At 49.2% G+C, this 16,866-nt stretch overlaps 1 protein-coding gene across 1 annotated transcript in view; it reads left to right on the top strand.

The window, feature by feature from the left end:
- The window catches only part of PHF6 (PHD finger protein 6), a 187,216-nt gene that overhangs the window by 48,043 nt on the left and 122,307 nt on the right, over nt 1-16,866 (top strand). The window contains 1 exon segment of the mRNA XM_029606661.1: nt 5,329-5,492. Within this exon segment, the coding sequence (XP_029462521.1) occupies nt 5,329-5,492 (164 nt within the window).

Below are 16,866 nucleotides of genomic sequence, written 5' to 3'. Positions count from 1 at the left end.
AGGTGGGAACCACAGTCCCAGGGGATCGATGCCCTGGCCCCCGGGGACTCTACTATACGCCTTCCCGCCGTGGCCCCTACTGGGCGCAATCATTCACAAGATACAACTACACAAGTGACTAGTTCTTCTGGTGGCTCCAGATTGGCCAAGAAGACCCTGGTACGCAGACGTGAGAAGACTGCTGGCAGGGAACCCCCTACCCCTGCCCCCACACAGGGACCTGCTACAACAAGGTCCGATCCTCCACGAGGACCCAGCTCAATTCTCTCTTACGGTCTGGCCATTGAGAGGGCTCGCCTGAGAGAGCGGATACTCCGGGGCGATAATCGACACTCTCCTCCGAGCACGCAAGTTCTCCACATCGCTAACATACATAAGGATCTGGAGAGTTTTTGAAGCCTGGTGCGAAGACCACAACATCAAGCCACGCTCATTTAAAGCTCCCGTGATCCTGGAATTCTTACAGAATGGACTACAGAAGGGTCTGTCCCTCACTCCATCAAGGTACAGGTGGCCGCATTGTCATGCTACGGCTCCAAGAGCGAGGGCGACAGCATAGCTTCTCACCCGGACATGTCACGCTTCCTGAAAGGAGTCAAGCATATTCGCCCACCACTAAAGTGGCCAGTACCTCTGTGGAATCTCAACCTCGTTTTGGACTTCCTAGCGGGAACCGCCTTCAGACCCCTCCGAGGCCTGGCCCTCCGCCTGTTAACCTTAAAGACTGTTTTTGCTGGCAGTGTGTTCAGCCCGCCGTATATCGGAACTACAAGCACTGTCCTGCCGTGAGCCGTTCCCCAGGGTCCATCCAACTATGCACAGTTCCCTCCTTCCTCCCCAAAGTGGTCTCACACTTCCACCTTAACCAGACCATCTCGCTACCAACGACGGATGGCTTGAAGAATTCGGAAGAAGCCCGTAGTCTGCGCCACCTCAACATCAGCAGACTCCTATCCAGATACCTGGAAATGTCAGAACCCGTTCGAAAAACGGACCACCTTTTCATCCTTCACAGCAGAAAGAGACAAGGGGACGCGGCCTCTCGGGCAACCATCGCCCACTGGATCAAGGAAGTCATCAAGGCGGCCTACGTAGAAGCTGGCAAACCACCACCTCTACAGGTCAAGGCCCATTCTACCAGGGCCAAGGCCATATCCTGGGCAGAAACTAGAATGCTGTCACCTGCCGAGATCTGCAGGGTGGCTACATGGTCCTCCATCCATACCTTCTCCAGATTCTACCATCTAGACGTTCAGGCTCGAGAGGACACGGCATTTGCAAGGGCAATACTATGTGGGTCACGGGCAGCCTCCCAGCCGGTTCGGGAGTAGCTTTTATACATCCCATTGGTCCTGAGTCCATCTGCTACACGCTAGGAAATGGAGAAATTACTTACCTGATAATTTTGTTTTCCTTAATGTAGACAGATGGACTCTGCATCCCACCCTTGGCTGCCGTCACGCATGGTCCTTCAAATGATTCAAGGGTAAACCATGTTTTCATTTGCCTAGGGCATCCACCCTGCCGGGTGTCGACGCTTTCCAGTTGAGTACTCTGGCGGTCTCCAGCTTTAGTCAATCAACCAGTTCAAGTTAATCAAGTTTTAATGTTTAACCAAGTTATGAAGTTATTCAAATTAACCAAATTATTAAGTTAATCAGTCAGTTTCACATATATCTACAATGCTTTTCGAGGAGAATACTGAAGAGCTGCACTTCCTGCAGGGGTATATGTACTAGGGGCTGACGTCAGATTGAAATCTGATCCGTCTCCAACTGCTTGCAGGAGTACACTATACCCATTGGTCCTGAGTCCATCTATCTACACTAAGGAAAACAAAATTATCAGGTAAGTAATTTCTCCAATGTGAATCGGTTATTTACACTTTCAAATAATAGAAGGACTAGGGGACATTCCATGAAGTTAGCAAGTAGCACATTTAAGACTAATCGGAGAAAATTCTTTTTCACTGAACACACAATAAAGCTCTGGAATTTGTTACCAGAGGATGTGGTTAATGCAGTTAGTGTAGCTGGGTTCAAAAAAGGTTTGGATAAGTTCTTGGAGGAAAAGTCCATTAACTGCTATTAATCAAGTTTAGTTAGGGAATAGCCACTGCTATTAATTGCATCAGTAGCATGGGATCTTCTTAGTGTTTGGGTAATTGCCAGGTTCTTGTGGCCTGGTTCGGCCTCTGTTGGAAACACGATGCTGGGCTTGATGGACCCTTGGTCTGACCCAGCATGGCAATTTCTTATGTTCTTATCTGCACACAAGGTCTCTGAACTGCCTCTGAAACCTACTGCCAGATAAACATCCTGGAGCTTCGGGCTATCCGATTTGCCCTGTGGGCATTCAGGACCGGTTGTCTAAGGAAGTTCTGATCCAGAAAGACAACCATGTGGCAATGTGGTATATCAACAAACAGGGCGGCACAGGCTCGCTCCTCCTCTGCCATGAGGTGGTGCAGGTGAGGACCTGGGCCCTTTCACAGGGCATGCCACTCCAGGCGACTTTCTGCCGGGCCATCTCAAAGTGCTAGTGGATCGCCTGAGCCATTCCTTCCAACCACACGAGTAGTCCCTCAACCCAGATGTAGTAGCCGAACTCTTTTGCCGGTGGGGCATGCCGAATGTGGATCTCTTCACCTTCCCACTCAACAAAGTGAGCAAGTTATGCTCCCTGGTGGGTGGGTGGGGGGGTGGCCGGCCGGCCTTCTGGCCTGCGATGCTTTCTCCCTCCATTGTGAGAAGGGCCTGCTGTATACTTACCACCCCCCCCCCCCCAAGCTCTTCTTGAGGACTCTGCTGAAGCTTCAGCAGGACATAGAGACCATGATACTCGAGGTGCCTTTGTGACCCTGGCAGGTTTGGTACCCACTCCTGTGGGACCTGTCAGTGCCGGTGCCCATCCAGCTGGGATGGCTCCTGTTCTCATCTCATGAATAGGGGCACTCTGTCCCATCCCAACCTCCGGGCATTGGCCCTCATGGCTTGGATGTTGAGCACAAGGCCTCCAGCCCTTAGGGCTCTCGGACTGTGTCTCCCAGGTCCTGGTAGCGTCTTGAAAGTCTTCCACCAGGAAGTCCTACAGCTTGAAGTGGAAAAGATTCTCCATTTGATGTTTCGGTCATGATCTGGATCCTTTCTCATGCCCCCTTCCCCGGCTGTTAGACTATCTCTGGCATCTATCTATCTGAGTCTGGCCTTCAGACCAGCTCTGTTAGGGTGCACCTCAGTGCGGTCAGTGAGTACCATCGAGGTGTTGCTGGCACCATTTTGGTCTAGCCCTTAGTGGGCCAGTTCATGTGGGACCTCCACCAGCTGAAACCCATGCTGCGACCTCCGGTTGCGTCCTGGGACCTTAACCTGGTCCTGACATGGCTCATGTGCTCTCCTTTTGAACAGCTGCAGTCCTGTGACCTGAAGTTTCTTACCCGAAAAGTCTTATTCCTGGTGGTGATCGCTTTGGCTCGTAGGGTCAGCGAGCTTCAGCGCTGGTCATGTATGCACCACACACGAAGCTCTTTCACGATCGTGTGGTCTTCCATATGCATCCTATGTTTCTGCTCAAGGTCGTGATTGATTTCCATCTCAATCAGTCCATCATCTTACCCATATTTTTTCTGAGGCCTCATTCCCACCCAGGAGAACGTGCGCTCCATACCTTGGACTGTAAAAGGACCTTAGCTTTCTGTCTGGATCGCACTGCAGGTCATAGGCAGTCTACCCAGCTCTTTGCGTCCTTTGATTCCACCAGGTTGGGAGTGGCGGTGGGTAAACAGACCTTGTCAAACTGGCTAGCGCATTGCATTGCCTTTTGCTATGCGCAGGCAGGCCTGCTGGCTGGCAAAGTAAAGGCTCACACTGTGCGGTCTATGGTGACATCGGTGGCACATTTACGTTCAGTCCCCGTGGTCAAAATTTGTTCGGCCGCCACCTGGAGTTCTCTTCACACGTTTGTGGCCCACTACTGTCTGGACAAAGATGGACATCAGGACAGTGCCTTCGGTCAATCCGTCCTGCACAATCTGTTCCAGTCCTGAACCCACCTCTTCTGTGGGAACCAGACAGTCCCCTGCTGGTCTATAAGTGCCTCAGTTGTGTTGTGCCCATTGACATGTTGTTCGGTCGCTGCTGGTCACTCCAGTTCATGGGGACGGTCTGGAGCTTGGTATTCACCCATATGTGAGGACTACCATCTTGCTTGTCCTAGGAGAAAATGCAGTTGCTTACCTGTAACAGGGTGTTCTCCTATAACAGCAGGATATTAGTCGTCAGGAATTCTGCCCGCTCCCCACGGTGTTGGATTCTCCTTTTGGTTTGTTTTATCTTTTGCTCGTATTTTGTTATGTTACGAGACTGAAGGGGGACGTTGCTGGATGTGCGGATAGCAGCATGCTGGGCATGCTCAGTGTGCTGGTCAAAGCTTCTGGAAACTTAGACAAAGTTTTTGAATGAAGTCACCCATATGTGAGGACTAACATCCTGCTGTCCTAGGAGAGCACCTGTTACAGGTATGCAACTGCGCTTTATTTTAAGAATAAATGGATATTAAAATATATTCTTGTCTTTAGTTTTTTCTGTATGTTGTCCATTTTTGTGGATGATTAGGAGCCTTACATAATGCAGAATTATTTGGGATTCTGCTTGATTCTTGGGCAAGAAACCAGAAATAACTTGTCCAAACTTTTCCACACACTCATCTGCCAGCTACATGGCACTATGGTGAAGTGTATAGCCATGGCGCGACCAGTGCCTATCGCTAAATTGAATCCAGTAAGCAGCACCAGCCATACGTGCTCTTCCTTGGATTCACTGTACATAATATAATGCACATGCCTTTATCAGTTATTTAACAATATAACTAGTTTTTACTGCCCCGAACCTGTTACTTATCCAGAATTGCATAATTACATGAGAATTAACTAGCAACAAGTTAGAAGAATTAGGATTATTTTCATTTTGTATTTTTGAAAATTAAAAGATAAATGCAAATTTATTATCTTAAAGTATTTAAATTTTTATTTTGCTAAGTGTTTCAGATTTTGTAGTGATATTGCTGAAGGTTATTACAAATAAACTTTACTTTTACAGAATTTACAACCAGATCTAGTATCCAGCATTGATATAATTGTTACTGGAATTTGATGCCTTTGGCATTATTCAACACCAGTTACAGTTTATGAAGTACATTTGTATATTTTTTGCTATTCGTCAAACATTGTACTACTGGAATGATGTTTTCTGTTTTCTTTCTGAGTGTGTTACCTATTTTTCAATACTGATCTCAACATGTCTCTTTGTTTTATGCTGAAATACTTTCAAGCAGATGAGTCTGAAGGAGGTATTAACGAACATGAGTTGGAATCTTCACCACCTCGAGGCAAAGGGAAGGGACACAAGGGTAGGCCAAGAACTGCTAATTCAAGAGGACAGACAGAAGATAACAGATCCACACATGGAACAGAAGAAACAGAAAGCAGTTCCTATGTAAGGATTTAATGTATAAAATGCTTGTCATGGACATCACTGTAAGCTAGAGTCCTCCATATTTATTTTTAAATCACTGTTTGAGCAGAGGCAGTGAAAGCTTCCCTACTCTACTTATAATGTAGATTAGTTCTGTCCATCTAACAGGATAATTCACTCTGTGCTCTTTTAAGTCATTGGCTTCTCCAAGAGTAGTAATTAGAATACCAGTTAGGAGGTGTAGAAAAGAATTTGTGAATCCTTTGGGGCAAGTAATTGCACATTAAATCTCATTTCCATCTCCCATCTGCCATCTACACTACATTGGACGTAGTAGTATTAATTAACCAGTCCCTGTCCTCTAAACCCTGCTGAAAATTATTGAGCAAATGGCTTGCATCCTACATTCTATCCTTGGTTTCCATACTTTTCTCCCAATGATTTCGCTGTGAAAAAGCATAAATTTACCAGTGATTTAACCTCATAACTATCTTTTTCCCTGTACGTACCCAGATCAGTCCAGACAGTGGATTATGTCCCCCTTCCAGCAGATGGCGTCAGAGAAAAACTCGAAGGGCGCCCTCTTATAAGCAGATGCACCCTCTGCGTCCCTTCAGTATTCTTCTGACTCCAGAAGATGAGTGTTAGAACCTGCGGTTCCCCTTTTATACTTTCTGCAGATAGAACATTAGCTTTTCTACTCTCTCTTTTTGTTCTTATTCATTTCTGTGGATGGATCGAGTTTAAAAAAAAAAAGAGTTAGTCGGGTTTCTCAGTGTTTGGGCACTAAGAAACTTGCAGGCAAAACTGTCACCATTTTTACCTTGTACTGTTTTGGGGGTAAGTTCTTTCTTCTTTTCTTCACAGATTTAGCTATTTTCTAATTTCTTGGGGTGAAAGTTGGTGGTCCAACCTCTCCCCCTTCACCAATGACACGCTGCCTTGAGAAGCCAAGTTCCTCGGGGCAGCGCTCGGAGAGAGGCAGCATTCCTCGGCTCAAAAAAAAAAAATTAAAAGGGAGCTCTTAAGTCGTTGGTCCTTCTCTGAGCAGAGGTTTCTTTCTTACCCGCTCCTGTCAGTCTCTGGGGATGATTTCTGCATCGGGTTGCTTGGCTCCCTCCCCCCATGCCGCGATCCTCGTGATGTGGTCCCTGTGGAGAGCCCGGGTTGCGGCTCTCCAGAGAAGGCATATGTTTGAGGTGCCTCCCCGACAGGGAGGGTCCCTCGAGGCTGGCTAGTCGTTCGGCAGTGCGTTCTCAAGCGTGCCTGCCTCCAGGGGGGTCAGCCCCGTTCCCGTCTAGTGAGGGAACGGCAGACATTTTGATTTCTGAGCTGGCTGCTCCAGCGCAGCCCTGTGAAGATTCAGACCCTGGATTTTTGCCGTCACCGCAGATTCTGACTCCTGTGAACCCCCCGGACCTGGCTTCAACTTTGGAGCAACTTCCTGATATTCCTCTGGGCCCTATCCCATCCCCCCGGGCTTTTTTCAACTGCCTTTGTTCTCCTCTTGCACAATGCTTATCTGGCTAGATTGGGCCAGCAACAAGATCCAGCTCCAGGACCACCTCCTGCCAAAGTAAGCAGATTGGCTGATCCCCGGGATAACGTGGGGTCAGGGGTTTCTCCAGGGTCCGGCTGGTCCCCTATCTTGTTATTCATGCTCCTGCACCTCAGTATCCTCTGTTGCCTGATCCTGACCTGGATGATCCAACATCCCACATGCAGGTTGAAGAGGATGACCCTAGAGTCCTGCGGCTTTCTCAGCGGGATGAGCTGGACCCTCTAATTCCCCATATTCTAAGGGAATTGGATATTGATGCTCTCGAGGCTACCCCAGGCACCAGTGCTGGGTCTAAGAAGGGGGATCCTGTCCTGGCAGGGTTACGCTCACCAGCAAAAACGTTTCCTTTCCACGAGATGCTTTTCCAGTTGTTGTCCAAAGATGGGATACCCCTGTCGCTACTCTGAGTGGGCAGGGCTATGGACAAGCTCTACCCACTCCCGGAAGAGTATCTGGATCTCCTCAAAGTCCCCAAAGTGGACGCGTTGGTGTCGGCGGTCACTAAACGGACAACCATTCTGGTCACGGGTGGAGCCGCTCTCTGGGACCTTCAAGACCGCAAGCTCGAGGTATACCTCAACAGGGTCTTCGAGGAATCTGCCCTGGGGGTCAGGGTCACTGTCTGTAACTCACTCACGCAACGTGCAGGTCTCAGATGGTTTCAACAACTGATTAGTACGCAAGAGCTGCCTCCGGAGGAAGCGCAACAAGAGGAGTGCCTGGAAGCCGTGATAGCTTATGGAGCGGATGCTCTATACGACCTCTGGGTACTGGCCAGGTCAATGGTTTCAGCGGTCTCTGTTAGACGCCTTCTCTGGCTTCAGAATTGGTTAGCGCATTCTTTTTCCAAGACTCAGCTGGGGGTCCCTGCTCTTCAAAGGAAAATTGCTTTTTGGAGAAGATCTGGAGCAGATCATTAAATCCCTCAGAGAGAATAAGGTGCATATGTTGCCTGAGGATCGTCCACGGAGCTCCAGGTCTTTCAGCTCCACCAGAAGCCATTTCAGGGGGTCAGTGATGCTTTCGTCAGTCCAGACCAGCCTCCCAGAGGTCGCCCTTGTCTCGTTCCCAGTACTGGTCTCATTCCTTTCGGGGTTGGAGGCCAGTCCGGGATAGCCTCTCCCAGGGGACTCCTTCCAAGTCTTCCCAATGAAGGTGTGCGGGCCCACTCTTCGACCCCCCCCCCCCCCCCCCCCCAGGATAGGGGGACGTCGCTCCCTCTTCTACGAGGAGTGGATCAAGATTACCTCGGATCACTGGGGTCCTAGATATTCTAAAGCACGGCTAAGCTTTAGAATTTTCTCGACACCCCCCCCCCCCCCCCCCCCCAGGGACAGGTTTCTCTTCTCTCCATGCAGCCCAGTGAAGAAGCAACTCATAATGCGTCAGACGCTCGACCGACTCCTGGCTTTGGGAGCCATCCTTCCGGTGCCTCCGGCGGATCAAGGGTTAGGCCATTATTCCATCTATTTTGTAGTTCCTAAGAAGGAAGGCTCCTTCTGTCCGATTCTGGATCTCAAGATGGTCAACAGAGCCCTCAAGATCCCTCGCTTCCGGATGGAAACGTTGTGCTCTGTCGTTGTGGCGGTACACCGCGGGGAATTTCTAGCTTCCTTGGACTTGACGGAGGCTTATCTTCACATACCTATCCTCAAGGAGCATCAGCGTTTTTTTCGCTTCAAGATACTAGGTCAACATTTTCAGTTTCAGGCCCTGCCTTTCGGCCTAGCGACTGCTCCCCGCACCTTTGCCAAGGTAATGGTGGTGGTGGCGGCAGCCCTACAAAGGGAAGGAATTCTTGTTCATCCCTATCTGGATGACTGGCTCATCCAAGCGAAGTCCAGGGACCTGGGTCAACAGGCTGTCGAAAGAGTCTTACTGCTTCTCCACTCCCTGGGATGGATCGTCAATTTCGCCAAGAGCAGCCTCACTACCTCTGAGTAGCTCGACTTCTTAGAGCACACTTTAATACCAGTGCGGGCAAGGTCTTTCTTCGCCCAGACCGGGCCCGGTCCCTCATCTCTCAAGTACAACGCTTCCATTGCCTCTCACTACTCGCAGCATGGAACTATCTCCAGGTTCTGGGCTCTGTGGCTTCAACTATCTATTTGGTTCCTTGGGCCTTTGCACGTATGCGACCTTTGCAGAGAGCCTTACTCTCCCACTGGAAGCCAGTGTCTCAGGAGTTTCAAGCCCTCCTGCTGCTGTCGGATGTTGCCAAGGACAACCTGAATTGGTGGCTCAGTCTGGATCACTTGTTGCGGGGAGTGGACTTGGAGGTCCCACAGTGGGTGATCATCACCACGGATGCCAGCCTCTCTGACTGGGAGGGCTGTATGTCAAACGCAATTGGCTCAGGGGCAGTGGACGTTAGTGCAGGCGACATGGCCAATAAATCGGCTGGAAACCAGAGCAATTCATCTCACGTTGAAGCATTTCCTCCCCCTACATCATCAAGCCGTAAGGATACTCTCCGCCAACGTGACCTCAGAGTGTACATCAATCGTCAAGGAGGAACAAAGAACCGTCATGTCTCTCGGGAATCGGGCAAGTTGATGGCATGGACAGAACTCCACCTCTCTCGCCTGGCGGCATCCCACATAGGGGTGGACAATGTCCAAGTGGATTTCTTAAGCCATCGACACATAGATCCCGGGGAGTGGGAACTCTCCAAGGACGCAGTGACACTTCTCTTCCGCCGGTGGGGAAACCCCCTCCTGGACTTGATGGCCACTCAAAGGAATGCAAAGGCTCCGTGTTTCTTCAGTCGCAGAAGGGAGCACGGCACAGAAGGTGTGGATGCTCTGGTCCTCCCATGGCCGCGACACCTCCTGCTCTACATGTTCCCGCCATGGCCCCTGGTGGGAAAGGTAATTCTAAGAATAGAAATCCACCAAGGGCCCGTAACCTTAGTAGTGCCCGAATTGCCACAAAGACCGTGGTTTGCGGACTTGATCAACCTCCAGGTCGACGGTCCTCTTCGACTGGGACATCTGCCGAACCTCCTGCGTCGGTCCAGTATTTTTCGACAGGGCAGATCACTTCTGTCTTGCGGCCTGGCTTTTGAGAGGCACAAGTTGAGAAGACGCGGTTACCAGGAGGATGTTATTTCGACCTTCCTCAAGGCCAGGAAGACTTCCACTTCCCTCGCCTATGTCCGGGTCTGGAAGGTTTTTGAGGCCTGGTGTGTGACCATACGCATATCTCCACGTCACGCTTCAGTAGCCCAAATTCTGTCCTTCCTACAGTGAGGCCTGGAGAAAGGATTGGCCTACAATTCCCTGGGGGTTCAGGTGGCAGCTCTTGGCGCTCTCATCCAGCATCTGGACGGGGCTCCTCTTTCAGCTCATCCTGACATATTTCGCTTTTTGAAGGGTGTTAAGCATGTGAAGCCTCCGGTCCACGCCCTGTGCCCCTCTTGGAGCCTAAATTTTGTACTTCAGATCCTGAGCGGACCTCCCTTGGAGCCGCTGAAGAGTGCTACCCTTAAGGATCTGACGCTCAAGACAGTCTTCCTGGTGTCCATTTCTTCTGCCCGCAGGATCTTGGAACTTCAGGCTCTCTCGTGCAGAGGGCCCTACCTCCGTTTCATGGATTCGGGGGTATCCTTGACCACAGTCCCATCTTTTCTGCCAAAGGTGGTCTCGGTTTTTCATGTGAATCAATCGGTGGAACTTCCAGCTTTCTCGGATGAAGACTCCAGAGAACTCCGCCGCCTTGATGTTAAGCGCGTCCTTATTCGCTATTTTATTTATTTATTTATTTAATTTTTTTTTATATACCAGTGTTAGTGTGTACTTCACATCAGTTTACATTATAGCAGTAGCTTGGAAAATACATTAAACAGGGAAATAAGGTATGGGCCGTGTGAACGCATAGAGAGGCATAGAAATATAGAGTAACTGGCAGAAGGTTCAGAACCTAAGAAGATAAGGTTCAGAGTGCCGATTCCTAACATATTGCAACTATTAATATATAACGAGGTAGACACCAATAAACATATGTTAATTATATACAATATGTACAGGAGTCCATAGATGTACAGATTTGCATGGTATTAAGGCTGGAAGGGTAGTATGCTCAGGGGAGGACTGAAAAATAGTCTAGGGGAGGGCAGAAGTAGCTAGTCGAGGAATGCTTGTGTGAATAGCCATGTTCTTAGTTTCTTTCTAAATTTGAAATGGCAGGATTCGAGACGTAGTGTTGATGGCAGGGTGTTCCAATGTGTGGGGCCTGCAATTGAGATGGCACGTTCCCTTGTGGTGGAAAGGTGTGCCATTTTTAGAGAGGGTACATGAAGAGATCCCTTGTTAATTGACCTGGTGGGGCGATTTGACACTGTAGAGGTGAAAGGGTGGTCAAGCCAGTTGGAGTGGTGGGAGTGAATGGCTTTGTGGATGATTGTGAGCATTTTGTATAGAATGCGAGAGTGGATGGGGAGCCAGTGCAGGTCTTTAAGAATGGGGGTTATATGGTCAGTTTTGCGGACGTTTGATATGATTCTTGCCATGGCGTTTTGGAGTATTTGTAGTGGTTTTATGGTAGAGGAAGGGAATCCTAGGAAAAGTGAATTACAGTAATCCAGTTTTGATGATAGAGTGGTTTGGATTACAGTTCGAAAGTCATGGGCGTGTAGTAAGGGTTTGAGTTTCTTTAGCACCATAAGTTTGAAGAATCCATCTTTAAGGGTGGAGCTGACATGTTTCTTCATGTTTAGTTGTTTGTCAATAAGAGCTCCCAGGTCTCTAACAGATGGTTGTGTGGAGATGAGATTGAAAGCTGGGTCAGAGGTTAATGAAGGCTTAGGGGTAGAGTGGTGAGAAATGAGTAGTAGCTCAGTTTTATTAGTGTTTAGTGCGAGATGGAGATTGGTGAGAAGGGGAGTTGATTGCTTTGAGGCAGGTTTCCCAGTGGGTTAAGGCATCGGATATGGAGGTGTGTATAGGTATGACGATTTGAACATCGTCTGCATATTTTATTTATTTATTTATTTATTTATTTATTTAGGGGTTTCTTATATACCGAGGCACGTTTGCAAAACATCACCTCGGTTCACAATGTAACATAACTTAGCAACAGGCTTTACAATAATAACATTAACAGGTAGGGGTTAACAAGGGCAGGAGATGATAATACGAGAAATATATACAAATGTACAAGTTGATTTTAACAATTAGGTTAAATAAAGCAATAAGGATAATTAGGGTTAAGTAATAGATGGAGGGGGAAGAAGGGGAGGAAACCTAGAGTGGGTGGGGGGTAAGGAATAGGCGAGGGTCAGATGGGGTAGGGAGAGAAAATAGACGGTGCGAGGGTCAGGTGGGCGGTCGGTTGGTGGTCAGATGGGTGGTCATGTCGAATCTATGGGGGGAGTCAGTTCGTTAGTCAGGATACGCTAGTTTGAACAGCCATGTTTTAAGATTGTGCTTGAATTTTTTGTGGCAAGGTTCCTGGCGTAGTTGGGAAGGCATTTTATTCCAGTGGGAGGTTCCTGAAATGATGAAAGATCGCTCTCTAAAGGTGGTATGCTTCATGCACTTAGGAGAAGGTATTTGGAGTTTGGCTAGATGATGCGTTCTTGTGGGTCTTGTCGGAGTGTGAAGCAGGAGATGTTCTGGGAACCATTGCATGTCCTGGTTATGAATGGCTTTGTGTATTAGCGTGAGTACTTTATATATTATCCTGGAGGTTACAGGGAGCCAATGTAATGATTGAAGGACTGGTGTAATGTGGTCATGACGGTGAGTGTTGGTAAGAATGCGTGCCGCAGCATTTTGTAATAACTGTAGAGGTTGTAGGGTACTTTTTGGTAAGCCAAGGAGGATAGCGTTGCAATAATCAAGTTTGGACAGGATCATAGCTTGCAGAACTGTGCGGAAGTCGGAGGTATGAAGAAGAGGTTTGATTCTCTTCAGGGTGTGGAGTTTGAAGAATCCACTTTTTATGGTGGCTGAAATGAATTTTTTGAGGTTAAATTGGTCATCTATTATAATGCCAAGGTTGCGGACTTGTAGTGTAGGAGGGCAATCAGGTAGTGGGGTTGTGGGGGAGATATAGCGTAAAGGGTTGTTAGGAGGGGAGAGAATGAGTAGCTCTGTTTTGTTAGTATTGAGTGCTAGGAAGTTATCTGAGAGCAATTTATTTATCTCAGATAGCGCAGAGTTCCAGATCTTCATTGCGTTTGTAATGGAATCCTTAATAGGGATGAGTATCTGCACGTCGTCAGCATATATAAAGTGCTGGATACCCAGTTTAGAGAGGAGATGGCAGAGGGGGAGGAGGTATATATTAAAGAGTGTAGAAGAGAGGGATGAACCCTGTGGTACTCCTTGAGATAGTTTGAATATAGAAAAGAATTTTAGTTTGAGATCTGAGAGAAGATGACATACAGGTCGATACAGTTATGCCACGTTAGAGTGCGGCAGTGCCAGGCGCACCCTCGTTCCCCGCACGCACAGTTCTCTTCACCTACCGCTCGATACTCTCTTCAAATTGCATGCAAATGCATGCCGCGTCTGCGAAGCGTTAGGCGAAGGTTAGGCCCGCGCAACCCATTTTACTGTTTAGAGCGCCTAAACAGTATCCTGGGTGCGCGGGCCTAACGCTTCACGGCCACGCTGGTATCTGTCATTTCAAATGTCATTTCAAATGACATTTGAAATGACAGGTACCAGGAAGTGGACAGTTATGTTCTCCGATGCTCGGCAAACTTTCCCCCAGCCCCCGCTCACCTGCCCTGGCCACGTCCAGTCTCCGGTGCAGCCCCAGTCCTATCCCCTCCTCCCGAAGCAAAAAAAAAACAAACTGAAAAAGTAGCAAGAGAGCGAGGGGAGAGACGGGCAATCCTAGGCTCGGGCCGCCTCTCCTCTCCTCCCGAAGCAGGGCGCGAAAAGCAGCCTTGCTCCGGGAGGAGGGGGGGGGGCAGTTTAAAGCGACGAAGCGACTTACTTTTGCAGCCCCCCCCCCTCCGGACATCGGCGACGACGACGGCTCCAGCCTCCGGCTGTCAGACAGACGCATCGCACGTGGGAAAGCGGCCCCTATGCGTGCAATTGGCTGCTCAAGACATGACGTCACGACGTTTGGCGTCACGGCATGTGACGTCACGTCTTGAGCAGCCAATTGCACGTATAGGGGCCGCTTTCCCACGTGCGATGCGTCTGTCTGACAGCTGGAGGCAGGAGCCACGGTTGTTGCCGATGTCCGGAGTGGGGGGGCTGCAAAAGTAAGTCGCTTCGTCGCTTTAAACTGCCCCCCCCCCCCTCCTCCGGAGCAAGGCTGCTTTTCGCGCCCTGCTTCGGGAGGAGAGAACAAGGGACTAGCAGGCCCAAGCCTAGGATTGCCCGGTCGTGGTCGCTGATGTCCGGAGGGGGGGGGGCTGCAAAAGTAAGTCGCTTCGTCGCTTTAAACTGCCCCCCCCCCCTCCTCCGGAGCAAGGCTGCTTTTCACGCCCTGCTTCGGGAGGAGAGAACAAGGGACTGGCACTGAAAGGCCCGTCTCTCCCCTTGCTCTCTTGCTACTTTTTTTTCAGGGGTTTTTTTTTTTTTTTTTGCTTCGGGAGGAGGGGACAGGACTGGGGCTGCACCGGAGACCGGACGCGGCCAGGGCAGGTGAGCGGGGGCTGGGGGAAAGTTTGCTGTCTACCCTTACCCCTGCCTCTAACGCTGGGGTAAGGGTAGGCGGTAAGTTAGCAGGGTAAACGCGCGGCAAAACGGCAGGGTAAAAAAGCGATAGTCGGGGCGCGCGTTACTGTATGGGAGGGAATAGCTAATTCGCTCGTTTACATTTAATATACATGCCGCGGGCGGAAGGGGTCACCCGGGGATTTTAAGAGGCGGTAGGGATGAGTTAAAGGGGATAGTGTATCGCGGGAAGGGCTAACGCGGCCGGAAAGTGAGTAGAAGGCGAGTTAGGAGCAGGGTAACCGCAGCCGCACTTTACTGTATCGATCTGTTAGTGGGGTGAGGTAGATGTTGAAAAGGGTGGAGGAAAGAGATGAGCCCTGCGGGACTCCATGGAGGAGGGGATGAGGGGGCTGAATAAGGCATTACCTATTTTCACAAGGAATTTTCTATTGGAGAGGTAGGAAGAGAACCAGAGGAGGGCTAAGTCTGAGATGCCGATGTCTTTTAGTTGGGTGATGAGGTGGTGTTGGCATATGGTGTCAAATGCTGCTGAGATATCGAGAAGGGCAAGAATGTAGCTGTTCCCTTGGTCCATGCCCCTGAGGAGGTAATCAGAGAGGGAGAGAAGGAGGGATTCCGTGTTAAAGTGTTTACGGAAGCCAAATTGAGCAGGGTGAAGGATATTGTGGTTTTCAAGGTAGTCAGTCAGTTGTGTGTTGACAACTCTTTCCATTATTTTGGCTATAAATGGGAGGTTGGAGATGGGTCAATAGTTGGCAGGGTCCTTCGGGTCTAGGGAGGGTTTCTTGAGAAGAGGCTTAACTACTGCTTGTTTGAGTGTGTCGGGGACTGTGCCTGTGGAGAGGGAGGAATTGATTAATGTCAGCTATGGGTTTAGCGATGGCGGATGGGTCAGATATAAGTGCTTTGCTGGGGATGGTGTCACTGGGGTGGGAGGATGGTCTGAGCTTTTTTAGGATGGACTCGATTTCTTTGGTTGTGAGGTCCAGGGAGTTTAAAGATAAGGTAGGGGGAACGGGCCTTGATGTTGTGGGGTGAGGAGGGTTGGTGAATCTGGAAAGGAGGTTTGTTATTTTATCATTGAAGAATTGCGCTAGTTCATCACATTTGGCTTGGACTTCGGAGTCAGGGATCGTGTGGGGGGGTAGATTTAGTGAGGCTTGAGACGTAGGAGAAAAGCGCTTTGGGGTTGTACATGTATTGATAGATTTTTGAGGCGTAGAAGTCCCTTTTGTGTCTGTGTGGTGCTTCTATAGCAATGTAGGGCTAATTTGAATCTGGATGTATTTTGTGGAGTGGGATCCCTTGCGCCATATTCGTTCCTGTTGTCTTAGATTGGAGGTGACTAATGACTTCCGCTTATCGGACCATCTCTTTGTCCTCTGGAGTGGCCCCAAGAAGGGCAGCAAGGCTTCTAAGCCCACCATTGCTTGCTGGTTGAAGGAAGCAATCTCCTCAGCGTACGTGGGAGCAGGTCGACAGCCTCCAGCGGGGATCAAGGCTCATTCACTACGGGCTCAAGCTGCTTCCTGGGCCAAGAGCCAGGCGGTTTCTCCACAGGAGATATGCCGTGCAGCTACCTGAAAATCACTACACACCTTTTGCACGGCACTATTCTTAAATCTCCAATCACCGGTTTTTGACTCCTTTGGCGCTCACGTCATTTGAGCAGGGCTATCCGGGACCCACCCCAGGGAAGCTCTGGTACATCCCACTGTCTGGACTGATCCGGGTACGTACAGGGAAAAGAAAATTATTCCTTACCTGCTAATTTTCTTTCCTGTAGTACCACAGATCAGTCCAGACGCCCTCCCTAAGGATTCATGGGATTGGGATTGTCTTTCAGCTGTCATGTTGAACTGTTTCCGGACACTGGTATGGCTGGTTAATGGTTCTTTTTGCAAGTTTATCAAAGTTCGTACGCTTTTTACCTGTTTCTAGTTGGTCGTTTTCTCGGTTTGCTTGATCCATCCAATGCTCTTTTTTATGCTTTGATATTCTTAATACTGAAGGGGACGCAGAGGGTGCACCTGCTTATAAGAGGGCGCCCTTCGAGTTTTTCTCTGACTCCATCTGCTAGAAGGGGAACATAACCCACTGTCTGGACTGATCTGTGGTACTACAGGAACAAAAATTAGCAGGTAAGGAATAATTTTCTTTTTGTGCTGGTGGGTAAGTGTTTTGGTTT

This window comes from Rhinatrema bivittatum, chromosome 6 (assembly GCF_901001135.1).
Source record: "Rhinatrema bivittatum chromosome 6, aRhiBiv1.1, whole genome shotgun sequence".
Classification (NCBI taxonomy): Eukaryota; Metazoa; Chordata; class Amphibia; order Gymnophiona; family Rhinatrematidae; genus Rhinatrema; species Rhinatrema bivittatum.
This window is presented reverse-complemented; position numbering and strand designations above follow the sequence as displayed.